Genomic DNA, 12,690 nt, shown 5'->3' on the forward strand with positions numbered 1-12,690 from the left:
CAGCTAAGGAGAACTTTAATGAAAAAAATTGTCTTCGGAATTTTAATAATTATAATAATAATAATCTAAAACAGAGGGGTTGATTTGTATAAAACGGACGACGTTTTGATACAATTTTTCTAAAAGGTAGGTGGTCATTTGCAAACAAACCCAAAGAGAGCATATAGCAAATCCGACCCGTCGAGGTCGACCCGACAGTCGACACCCACCTCCTACTATATATATGGCCACCATTTCCATCGGACCTCCTCAAACCCTCCGCAGAACCCTAACGATCTCCTTCGATTGTTGGGTTTCCCACGTTTCCCTTCTCCAGGTAGATTTGGACGTCCGATCGCTTTATTGCTCCCTCTCCTCTTCGTCTGCTTTTCCGTTTCTGCGGCGTTGGGTTGGGTTTTGACCTTTTTTGGGGTAAAATTCGGATGGATTTTTCTTTTTTTATGTTTGAGGTGCTTCTTAATTTTTATTTATTTCGGGTTTGGTGATTGGATTCAATCAAATTTAGGTCGTCTTATTTGGTTTGTTGGAGATGATTTTAGATTGTTCCTATTCAATTTTCTTTCTTGTTTGATCTCCTGAATAACTGGCGTAACTGTCGATCCAGTTTACCGTAAATATCTCCTCATTAGCTGCGTAGGTGACTCCATTCTGATCCTTTTCGTGTTTAATCTTTCGTATATACTTTTTTCTTTTCAGCAGCATTCATTGAAATGGGCAAGTCTAGCAAGAAATCAAATAGTGAGGTATTTTGGCAATTACCTTTCGATAAATTTTAGTAGCGCATAGTTCTCGATTTTTCTTGTCTTCCTCAGTAGGACAATTGTAATGCAGGTTGCCCCAGCTCCCGTGGCAGTTGCTCAAGAGAAAAAGGGCAAAAAGGGTATGCACTATTCATTTTATTCTGTTGTAGTACGTGAGAATTATGGGATTTCATGCAATTATATCTTCCTCTAAAGATTTTGAAGCTTGTCATTTTTGATGAATAGGCAAGAGGGATGCAGTGGAAGTGCATGAGAAGCCCGTGAGTGCGAAGAAACAGAAGAGAGAAGTGTCACAGGTGGTTCCTAAACAGAGAGAGAATCATAAGAAGCCAAAGAAGGCTCCCAGGGAGCCCCCACCTAAGAAGAAACCAGAAACCAGCAGTTCGGAGGATTCCAGTACTTCAGAATCTGAAGAAGAGGTAATGGGCTGCAGCTTGCTTCAAAGTATCTTCTTCTTCCAGATCACATTATCCTCTCAACAACGTTGCCCATAGACTGGTTTTAATTCTTCCTTAAAAACTATTTATCTTGCTTATTAATAGTGATTCTTTCCAGGCTGAAATGCCATTTCTTCAATACCAACATAGGTTTTGAGTCTTTTGACTACAGGCATACCTGTTAAGTTACTGTGGAACATGGGCTACTGCCTTAGAAATTCTCTTCTTACTATATGATAATGATATGCATTGTTATTATATTTTAACATCAATTTTTGCTTCATGCATTCTTCATTAGGTTCCTTTATCAGAAAATATTAGAAAATACGAAATTAATATTATGATCATAGTTTACGTGTATTAGCACATTGCAGGGTGTGTACTTGAGGTTTTTAACATATTCATACACCATATGGTCTAGATATTTTGTATCCTTCTCTGATTATATTTTCTTATTCACTGTAATTCTATCAAATAGTCATTACTTCCTATTTCTTTCTGAGAATTGTTTTGTTGGGGATGCTGAGCACCCTATCTCATATATGCCAGTAGTGAATCTTAAAAATCTAAAAAAGTTTAGATACTCAGACACAAGAAACAACAAGTTTGTCTAAGAATCTTTTGTAACTTCTTCTCAACTAAATGTCTTATTATAACATAAGGCAATGGCTTCATGCTCTATGTTTTCACATTTTTTTTCCTGAATGATGTTGATTCATGCATTTTAAACTTTTAATGCTTGGATTGCAGGTTAAAGTTCCACCAAAGAATGTAAGGAAAGCTGTAAAGGCCCCTCCAAAAGTATCTAGCACTAGTAGCAGTGAAGAATCATCTTCTGATGATGTAAACCGTACTAGCCTGTTTCAGTTTCAATGTAAATGATAGTTCATTTCCATGTTACAAATATGTGAGGTTATTCTGCATTTTTCTATTGAATCAGGAACCTGCTCCTGTTGTGAAGCTAACACCTGCTGTCACTAACAAAGGTTCAGCTGGTTCGTTCACCAAGAAAGGGAAATCAGAGACCAGCAGCGAAAGTGAATCTGATGAGGATGAAGTGAGTTTGCCCTCAGTATTTTTTACTTATCTAGAAACCTTTATCTATGTTCCTCTTTTGCTATTGATTGTTCCATTTTCCTGCACATTAGTAACACATCTTATAATTCTATATTATTAGTAGATAAATAATCTATTTATACAATTTCATTCTGTAATTGTGGTTTTATCCATATTTTACCTCTGATTCTTTGCAAATGAGCTAGCAAAGCTTTGTAGTTCTTGAACGTGTTGCCTAAGTTCTCTCATTTCAGCAACCCTCTAAGGTGACTCTGGCATCTAAGAAACTTTCAACCATGGGAACTAAGAATGGCACAGTGGTTGCAAATGCATCAAAGAAGAAGCAGGAGCCCAGTGATAGTTCAGATTCTGACAGTAGTTCAGATGAAGATACTGTATGTAGAAATTTTGCTAGTTTTATTTTTCTTTACTCATTGAAGCTTTAGGCTTCTGGTTGTTTGTGCTGATTTTTAACCTTCTTTTTGCAGAAAGCTGCCGCTCTAGCAAAAAAAACTACAAATGATGCGTGGCAAAAGAAGCTGGAATCAAGTGAAAGCTCTTCGGAGAGCGACTCTGATGAGGATGACAAGGTACACAAGCCATTTTGAGTTCTCACAATCTACTGTCCTTATGCAAATTAATTATCATAAAGAGTCTTCATATGAAGACACAGTATATAGACGTTTTGCTAATATTGTTGAAATTTTTTGGCCAATGAGTTGAGCTGATTTTCACTTGCTGTTCTTTTTTTTGTGTAGAAATCTGCTTCTCCAGAAAAGAAGCCACCAAAATCTGTGCCCCAAAAGAAACTAGAATCAAGTGAAAGCTCTTCAGAGAGTGACTCTGACGAGGAGAACGATGTATGCAAGTCATCTTGACTTTCCACAATCTACTTATTTTTCTTAAGCAAATCAATTATCTCATAGTCTTCATTCTTCAATGTTTTCATAGTTGAAGAAACAGTTTGTAGAACTTTTGCTAGTTTTCCCCACTTTATTTATTGAATTTTTTGGTCAATGCGTTACTTGAGCTGATTTTTCACTTGCTGTTTTTCTTTTCTTTTTTCCCTTTTCTTTTGGCAGAAATCTGTTGCTCCAGAAAAGAAACCTTTGACATCTGTGCTCCAAAAGAAACTAGAATCAAGCGAAAGCTCTTCAGAGAGTAATTCAGATGAGGAGAATGAGGTATGCAAGTCATCTTGAGTTCCCGCAATCTACTTACTTTTCTTAAGCAAGTTAATTATCTCCTAGCAACTTCAATGCGTTCATAATCGAAGACAATGTATATAGAAGTTTTGCTAGTCTTCTTTTTCTTTAGTTCTTGAAGTTTTATGTCCTATGAGTTGTTCGAGCACAATTTCACTTGCTCTTTGCAGAAATCTGCTGCTCCAGCAAAGAGGCCTTTGAAACCTGTGCCGCAAATGAAACTAGAATCAAGTGAAAGCTCTTCAGATAGTGACTCTGATGAGGATGACGAGGTACGCAAAAGTTTTCACAATCTACTTAAGCAAATTAATTATCTCCTAGTGTCTTCGATGTGTTCATAGTTGAAGACATTGCATTTAGAAGTTCTGCTATTCTTTTTTTGTTCTCTGTTTGTTACAGTTTTTTGTCCCATGAGTTGCTTGAGCTGATTTGCACTTGCACTTGGCAGAATTCTGCTGCTCCAGCAAAGAAGCCTTTGATATCTGCGCCTCAAAAGAAGCTAGAATCAAGTGACAGCTCTTCAGAGAGTGACTCTGACGAGGAGGAGGTACATCCTACACAAGTGACAGCTTTTCACAACTTAGTTACTTTGCTTAGGCAAATTAATTACCTATTGGAGTCCTCATAGTTTTTATTACTCGAGTACAAAATGTATTTATTACAGGGAATAGCTGCCAAAAATGGTGAAGCTGAAAATAGAATGCTTGCATCTTCTGGAGTTTTCATAATTGTCTTTAATTGTATTATAAATTATGGTGTCCTAGTTTCTCTTGCTGTCTCGGTCTATCCTTCTTTTCTTAAATTTACTTCTCATTCCCCTACTAACATCCTTAATTATGTCGTACTATAAGTTTGGCTTCAATCTTTTTCTGAATTCGTGTTAATCTGGTTTCTCTACCAAATCTTATTTCCATGTGTTCAAAACAGCCAGTACTCTATTAGTTTTTTTGTAGTATATACATTTATTGCTATAAGTGATCTCATGATATCCTCCATTTCTGGCTTTTGTCATTCTTTTATTATTACTACTTATCCAGTTGTTAATGCATAATTATGCTTGATGCAGGCGCCTCCAGCAAAGATTAATATCCCTAGCAAGAGGCCTTTGGTCACAGAGCAAAGGGATTTTAAACAAGTAAATGAAGAACCTTTCTCTTTAATATTACCATGTCAGTCCAATATTTTTGCAACATAAACTTGTTTCTTTGTTTTCAATTTTTCATAGATTTTAGAATTGATACCTTTTTGTATTGATAAAAGAAGAATAAAACTATTCAGATTGGTTCTACTTTGAAGACACATGCTTGATATGAGGAGTTCTTTGTTTCATTGTCAAACATATGTGTTAAATGAATATGTATCTATGCACACACATACATATACATGTATCTAAAATAAGAGGACATTCTTTTTGTGGCTTTATCTACTTAGATTCTTGTTTTAATTCTTTCTGTTTCTTCTTATTATACAAGAGCTGCTTGATTTTGTATCAGCCAAAGAGTTTGTTCCAAACAAGTGAGTGGATATCATTCTGAGTTGTATACTTGTATTTTAGCTGTTTATACTTGGTTGAAGATATCTTAGTGGACATAAATAGACCAAGGATTTGACTGCTGCAGGCACAGGTTGTCTGGTGGCTGGCACAATTGGTGCTGACCTGCCGGCGACTATTAAATATTATTAACCAAAAAGAAAAGAAAAAAAGAAGTTCTTGTAACTGGTCAGTATGGTACTGTGGTGATACATGTTACATGATAGCACATGACTTGTCTTATGTAACACTAATTCTTGTTGGAACTCTAAATGCTAGACCCTGACCCAACAACACCATTATCAACAAGTATTTGTGCTCGGGTTAATGGGTTTCTCCTTCAAGAGTCATAATACATTATACATGATTGAGGTATCCTTGTATTTCTGGTCCGTACTTTGCTAACGAGGGTTGTTATGTGGTGGTTCATTGTACTAAATCAATATCTTCATTATTTTGTCTGTTCACATAGTTTTCATCTAGATCCTGATCTTTCATAATTAATATGCATCAGAAACAGCGAAGTAAAGCCAAAGAAGATGAGAGTTCTGATGAGAGCTCGGAGGAGAGTTCTGATGAGAGCGATGAAGAGCCCCAAAGGAAGAAGCTTAGAGTGCCGGTAATATGATTTTGGTTTGTTAGTGGTTCTTCAGGTTTATTTATTTATTTTTTGCCATGTACATAGTAGTAATTGTTATTGTTCATCGTAAAGGATTCTGTTCCCTCAAATACTGGAAAGCCTGCTGCTAAAGCTGCCAAAAGTGTAACTGGCAGTAAAGAAATTGAGGATGAAAGCTCTGATGACAGCTCTGGCAAAAGCTCAGATGATGAACCTAAGAAAGCACAACCCAGAAAGGTAAACTTCAAGTCAAGATATAGTCTTTTGAGTCAGAGGATACTGATGAGATTGTTAGTTCATTTTATTTAATATTTAACAGCTGATTCCATTGACAATTTTAGTTGTCCGTTGCTCTTATCTTTGAACACTGTAGCCACTGAAGTCGTTGACAGAAACCAGCAGCTCCGAGGATACTTCTGAGGAGGAAAGTGAGGAGGAAGATGAAGATGAACAACCAGATAAAACTCCAAAAAAGGTACGATACATTTTTAGGAGGTAATGTACAATGTAGGGACATGATCTTTTGAATTTTGTTTCTTTGAAGCTCATATAAATACACTGTTTTATTCACTATTGAGATGCTTAATCTTCACAAAGAAAAAGTGGAGGTCTTTGGTCTTTGGTCTTTGGTCCTTCAATCTTATCCAGAAGTTCTTTGGATTCAAATATGTGAATTTCATAAGTGGATCTTGTGTCCCAAAAATGTTGCACTATGAATCAACCTGATCTGTAAATTATAAGAGAAACATTTCTATAGACAACTAAATTGATGTTTGTCACTGTTAATTTATTGTTAGGCAATCAATCATTTTTTTGTGTTGTTTGTGTAGCTTATATTTCTTTCACAATCAATTAATGTGGAGTACGTAAGGAAGATATGTCTTATTATTCCTTTTCTCGCTTAAGATAATTATTTTATGTTACCAGAATTTTGTTTTCATCTATGGAAACTTGTTCAATTCTGTTTGTTTTCTGGATCCTTGACAATATGCAGACTTAATTCAAAGTATTATTTAAGGAGTTGTATACGTTTGTTATAATACTTGATGAAAAGTCGAAAACCTGTAATGAAATCACAGCTTTCTTTTTTATTAAAGAAATTGTTAAGTTGAGCTAGACTTTTTGTTTGGTTAATTATGATCTCTCTGTCTCTCTTCCTTTACCTCACTTTCTTGTGCTTTCTTTTTTCTTTCTTGGCGGGGGGAGTGGCATGGGGTGGGGGATGTTGGGAGGTGCAGTGAGAATATGCAGCAGGCACATAATATTTAAAGAAGTTAATATCTTTTTTCTGTATCCATCAAGATTAACTTTATTTAACGTTAGCTTCAGAATAACTAGGTCTGCAATGAGGATGTCCTTACAATCACTTTACTATATATAGTTGCCTACTTGTTGATCGTTTCATAATACTACACATCTACATTCTTACTTTAAGAGAATTATTTTGGCAAATCATGCAGGAGATAGATGTGAAGATGAAAGATGCAACGGTAGTGACTGCAAAACAAACTATTAACAAGTCTGAAAAGAAAGAAGTATGTGACCTGAAGTTTTGGAATTTGGAGTTTCTCTCTTTTGTTCCTTAATTGCTGTCCAGACTGAAGATTGTTTCTTTTTTATGCAGCCTAAAACTCCTGCTAGTAATCAAAGTCAAATTTCTGGATCGAAAACAATATTCGTTGGGAATTTGTCATATAATGCTGGACAAGATGATGTGTACATACTATTTACTGAATTCAGTGCTTTCATTCTTATCACTCTATTAGTTGATTTTTCAATTTCTTCTCTACAGATCAGAATTATTTAAAGAGGCAGGGGAAATTGTCGATGTCCGATTGGCAACATTTGATGATGGAGGTTTCAAGGGATTTGGTCATGTGGAATTTGCTACCGAGGAAGCAGCTCACAAAGTAAGATACTAAGATATTATTTGGTCATCAACGATAGATTCATGAATTAATATTTGCTAAGAACTCCTGATACTGATTGTTGGCTTCTTTTATAGCAACAGAGAATATGCACCTTTTCTTTTACTTATATCTATTGCTAGTTTTGGATTTCGTAGAATAGCATCTAGAAGCTCCCTTTGTGGACACATGTAAACTGTCTTGATGATGTCATAATGTTCTCAAAATCTTTTGGTTGATTTCTTCAAAATCTGACAAAGGTTGAACTCTTTTTAGGCACTCGAAATGAATGGCCAGGAACTGTTGGGGCGTGCAGTCAGGCTTGATTTGGCCCGTGAAAGGGGTCCATATACTCCTCACAGCGGGTGCTAGTCTTCTCCCTTTCTCTTATTTTGAAGTTCCTATAAGAAACCAGATGTACACAGTTTTTTTGTCTTATTTAAATATTTGATTAAAGGTGCAAGAAGATTCTTGGAATAATTACTTTCGTCCTCCCTCCCCTTTTTGAGCCTATAGTTTTTGAACCCAAAAGGAGTAGATAATGTAGGACGAGATAGTAAATTTGTAATATCATTGTTCTATTACCATTAATTACCTTGATGGCCAATCTTCCTTTCTTATGCAGTAAGGAAAATACATCTTACCAGAAGGGTGGGAAAGGTCAGAGCCAAACTATATTTGTTAAAGGTTTTGATAAATCCCTTGAAGAGGATCAGGTATCTCTCATGTTCTTTTGATTTAATTCTGACGATTTAATTCCGATCCATTGATGGCCTTACAGCTCTATCCCATAATGATCCTATTGTAGATTCGGAACTCCCTTGAAGAACATTTTGGGTCATGTGGAGAGATAATGCGGATTTCCATACCGAAGGACTATGAAACTGGCTCTTCTAAGGGGTCAGTTTATTCTGGTTTTGTTGGGAGACTGGAGATCCCTGTGTATTTAGCTTTATAGTTAATTTTGTGTATCAAGTTATATTCTTGTGGTGAGGTAGCTGCATTATTTGTCTTTTTATCCATTACTACCAAGTATAAAAAAAATCCACAATTTACCGATGGCATTCTTTGATCTTATTCTTTTATATATTCTGGAGGAGTAAATACAGAATTAAAATAGGATTACAAATGTCATATTCTATGTGATTTTTATAGTATAATTCTTGTTATAATGATTGTTTAGTCCAGGGTTAACATGAGTTTGTTAGGTGCTATGTTATAGTATCTTACCTTAGTACTCTTTGTATTTCAGTTTGGTCTTCCTTGTCCACTCAAGACACGTTCCACTTCAATAAAATCAGTAAATCACTACTTGTGGATGTTTATGGTAAATGGGACTCAGATGACCCTGGAACTGTCTGATATTGGGAAGTGATTTGAGTGGAACTGGAATTATTTGGGACCATCCATGTCTTGATGTATGTTTGATTAAAGAGGATAATCACTATTTCAGTACGTGTGGAGGGAAAAACTATTTTTGTGGTTTTGATGATTATTCCCTCTACTTCTTTCTTTTTTTCCGTGAGGGAGTGGGGGTGATTAGGGTCTGCCTTGTTGAATTTATGTAGAGGTGGAGTCAATGTCTGGATTCAGATGAACATGTTAGGGACCATGTTTGGAAATATTCAAATAGTAGTTTTGAGTTACATGTTGCTGTCATTGGCCCTTACTTGGATAATGTACACAGTTTTTGCCTATCATTTTGTCAGAGGCTATAAAAACTGGAGATTAATTCTTAACCTTCTGTATTTTATTTGGACTGCGCTAATCTTTAGTTCTTCAATGTAGATTCTGGGCTTTTCAGCTATGCAGTGGCATTGAGTGTCTTCTGGTTGCAGGATAGCATACATGGATTTCAAGGACCAAGGTGCATTTTCTTCTGCACTTGAGCTTAATGGTTCTGAGCTTGGGGGCTACACCTTGACAGTGGATGAAGCAAAGCCTAGAGGTGATAGTCGTGATGGTGGTTGGAGTGGTGGGAGGAGTGGCGGTAGAGATAGTGGAGGCAGGGGTGGTGGAAGGTTTGGAGGCCAGCGTGGCGGTGGACGTGGTGGCAGAGGAGGAGGTCGTGGTGGTGGTGGTGGTAGGGGACGAGATGGAGGTGGCAGGGGTCGTGGTGGAACTCCTAATAGGCAGAGTGCGGGCATAGCTGGCACAGGTAATTCAACGACTATTGTGTTAATTATTTTCAGCACCATGTGCAGCAGCTAACTAGTTTGGTCACATGCTATAAATTGCATACTTTTGGTTGTGTATCTAATCATTAGGTGTTTCATGTTGAATCTGTGAAAACGAAATAAAATAAGTATATTTGAGAACCCATTATTTGATTTATTGCATTTTACACTACATTTTCCGACCTGTCAACTTCATTAGTTTATTCGCCAAAAAGACTCAGTTGATCTCTTCCTATATACAAGACATTTGTTGTTTAGGTTAGGTTTCACTAGGTTCATTTTGGTGAATGAAATGAAAATGTAGGAGTTTGAATTAGACAATTCTTTTTTATCATTTAAGAGCTTAAATGATAGATATGGGTTGGACAAACGGCCTACCTTTTCTTGATATAAATGCATTTAGGCTCCATTAAATTTTTAACCAACATATAAAACATTCAATTTAAGCTCTAAGTCGTTGTGCCACCAAGCCATTGCTTCAACCATCGCTCCACCAAGTTGTTCTTCTAAACCATCAAACTGCTAAATCATTGAACTGCATCGACCTGTCAAACCAAGCTAAACCACCAACAATCAAATAATTTGCTCACAATAAATTGTTTGGAGATAAACTTGTGACCCCATAGGTCATAAGTGGGTATCTCCTCCCAACTTCCTAAAGTTGGGTGGTAATAAGATAGGTTATCTAATAGAAGCAAAACAAGGTGTGAAATGAATATGATTTTTCAAATAGAAGTTGAACGACTCTGATGAAGAGGTTCATTCGACATCAGGTACTTGAATCATTGACTGTGTTTTGTTGTGATTCTTCTTGCAGGTAAGAAGACAATTTTCAGCGATGAATAGAAGAGGGGAGACGCACCGGAAATCTCCCATTGTTTCTTTTTCCTATTTTTTCCTCCTGGACATTAGTACATGCAGAATAATTAAATCCATGTAAATCTAGAGGTTCATGGTATTATTGTGTTGGTTTGTATACTTACCACTTACCAGAATATTTGGCTGCATCTATTAACATGTATTTCTTGGCAGTTCCATAATGTGGAGTTGATTGAGTGAGCACATCCAGTTTGTCATTGTGATCTATTTGATTGTCACTTGCGATAATTATACTGTCAATCATCTGAACAATTCCTAGTCTTTGTAGTGGAATATAGCTAATGTTTGTGTGGATTGTGGATCATCTATTTGCCTTATTTGTAATCTGTTTCAACATTGAAGGTTGGCTTCAATTGTTCCAACTGGTGTGAACCAAAATGCCCCTTTTTTTCTTTATTGAGGATGGATGAGAGATCTCCTATGGATGGATAGCCTACAGATTCATCCAAATCCAAAATGTATATGATGTTTGTCCGGATGAGCACACAGTAACGTCACAAGATTGCTACCTTTACCTTTTCTCATTGTTGATGGGCCAGACGACCCAGACTCATCTTTGGGGACCCCTGAGAGTGAAAGTTTTAATATCGCTTTGGAGCGATTCTTTTCTTTTTTAGGATGATTTCATTTTCACCCTTTTGAATTATTAGTATTTTTCATAATGACCCAGAATTATTTTTTAGTACATAAAAGCTTTTCAAATATTAAAAATACTTTACTTCTATAATGCCATACAATTAAACAAATAATATAAAATTTTCTCTTGACGTCATTTCTATTACGTGGCTATTAAATGATAATTAGATTTTTCTTCTTTTTATTTTGAAAAGGCGGGTGAAAACTTATTACTCTAGTAGTACAGTTGCACTTTTTGACTTCTTCTTGAGAAAAAGTGAAGTTAATATTCTTTCAATTAAATTGGTGCAGTTGGGATTGCAATCTAGAGCCTTTTTTTTATTAATTATTTTATATATAGATACACCATTACAGTCATGCAAAGAAATAATTTTTTTCCCCTCTCTCTCTCTCTCTCTCTCTCTCTCTCTCTCTCTCTCTCTCTCTCTCTCTCTCTCTCTCGCTGAGATACTACCAGTCAGTACCTGAGCATGCATAATCTTTCACATGCTTCAAAATTAATGGCATGCAACCCACCGGAGATAACATGATACCTACTAGAAAATGACCTGATGAGATGTGCAAGTAAATCATTGGACTGCAATGACCATATCCTCATCCATCTTTCACATTCACCTTTCCTTACCTTCTACTGTTGGATAATGATACCAATTTTTTGCTACATTATCTTCTCAACATTATCCTAAATGTTCAAGGCTTCTGAGTGATGCCCTGAGTTGGGGGTAACATATATATACTCTTGGCTTCTTCTTTTATATATATATACAAGCGCATGTCCATGTCTTGTATGTCTTAATCTAGGTTTCACTTTTAACTTTGTGAATAATTTTTGCCTCATTTAAGTCTCAAAAGTTTATTCAACAAGTTGCATGCATATATCCTATATTCTGGAGAGGAATTATTGTATATTAATAGGAAAAGATGCAACTTTTAAAGCCTTATTTTGGCATTCATTTTTTATTTATTTATATTTATAATCTAACAGCTAACTTACTACCTCAATTTAAATGGAGATTATGAGAGGAAGATAGCCTATTCCATCAGGCAGGTACAGTGAATCCTGATCGTCTGTAACTGGAAAGGATCCCTTGGAATCCTCCAAGCCCTGCATTTGATCCCCCCTAATAAAAGCCACTCTATCTTTTGTATCCCAAGAATAGAGCAAGATGTTTTCATTTTTAAGCGGGAAAGATTACTAACAACCAACCTCCACTTCCCAAATTGCCCTAACTCAACCCAACCATTTTCCTGTCAGGATGGTGAAACCAACCATGTTATTAAAACTAACCACCAAGGGTATTTAGATAAGGTGAAGCATTATAAAGATCTCCCCTTTCTCACCTCCTTTTGTGTTAAACCACAACTTCTCAAGCCTTAGGTTCCAGAACTTGGAGCAAGGAGGCTATGGCAGGCATGCAATTAGCTTCTTTCTTGTTTGAGATGGCCTGCAGCCCCCCGCGGTCGCCAAAGGCTCCGTTCTCG

The 12,690-nt window shown here is 36.3% G+C and overlaps 1 protein-coding gene across 4 annotated transcripts; it reads left to right on the forward strand.

The window, feature by feature from the left end:
- The first annotated feature begins 202 nt into the window (after positions 1 to 202).
- Positions 203 to 10,755, forward strand: LOC140795472 (uncharacterized). Of its 4 annotated transcripts, none has more exons than XR_012110303.1 (24): positions 203 to 316; positions 697 to 743; positions 832 to 880; positions 987 to 1,180; positions 1,949 to 2,041; positions 2,139 to 2,255; positions 2,509 to 2,649; positions 2,743 to 2,844; positions 3,013 to 3,114; positions 3,337 to 3,438; positions 3,630 to 3,731; positions 3,908 to 4,006; positions 4,526 to 4,594; positions 5,505 to 5,609; positions 5,703 to 5,846; positions 5,983 to 6,084; positions 7,070 to 7,144; positions 7,234 to 7,325; positions 7,402 to 7,519; positions 7,793 to 7,881; positions 8,142 to 8,232; positions 8,325 to 8,416; positions 9,305 to 9,674; positions 10,511 to 10,755. XR_012110303.1 is itself a non-coding variant. In XM_073148037.1 (24 exons), exons 2-24 carry the CDS (start codon positions 711 to 713, stop codon positions 10,537 to 10,539), a joined length of 2,460 nt encoding a protein of 819 aa, XP_073004138.1. In that variant the 5' UTR covers positions 203 to 316; positions 697 to 710; the 3' UTR covers positions 10,540 to 10,755. The 4 variants fall into 4 exon arrangements, 2 of the variants coding, with proteins under 2 accessions (XP_073004138.1, XP_073004136.1); XM_073148037.1 differs by having other exon boundaries at positions 9,355 to 9,674; XR_012110302.1 differs by having other exon boundaries at positions 209 to 316; positions 700 to 743.
- The last annotated feature ends 1,935 nt before the right edge of the window (positions 10,756 to 12,690 follow it).

The sequence above is a fragment of the Typha latifolia genome, chromosome 9, assembly GCF_019914945.1.
Source record: "Typha latifolia isolate L0001 chromosome 9, TyphaL0001v2, whole genome shotgun sequence".
NCBI lineage: Eukaryota > Viridiplantae > Streptophyta > Magnoliopsida > Poales > Typhaceae > Typha > Typha latifolia.

What these genes read in the sequence shown, in the direction of transcription:
- LOC140795472 (XM_073148037.1), top strand. Translation starts at nt 711, where the DNA reads ATGGGCAAGTCTAGCAAGAAATCAAATAGTGAG. An exon ending in CTTCAGAATCTGAAGAAGAG is followed by an intron (nt 1,181 to 1,948) that starts GTAATGGGCTGC and finishes CTTGGATTGCAG; the next exon opens with GTTAAAGTTCCACCAAAGAA. An exon ending in ACTCTGACGAGGAGAACGAT is followed by an intron (nt 3,115 to 3,336) that starts GTATGCAAGTCA and finishes TTCTTTTGGCAG; the next exon opens with AAATCTGTTGCTCCAGAAAA.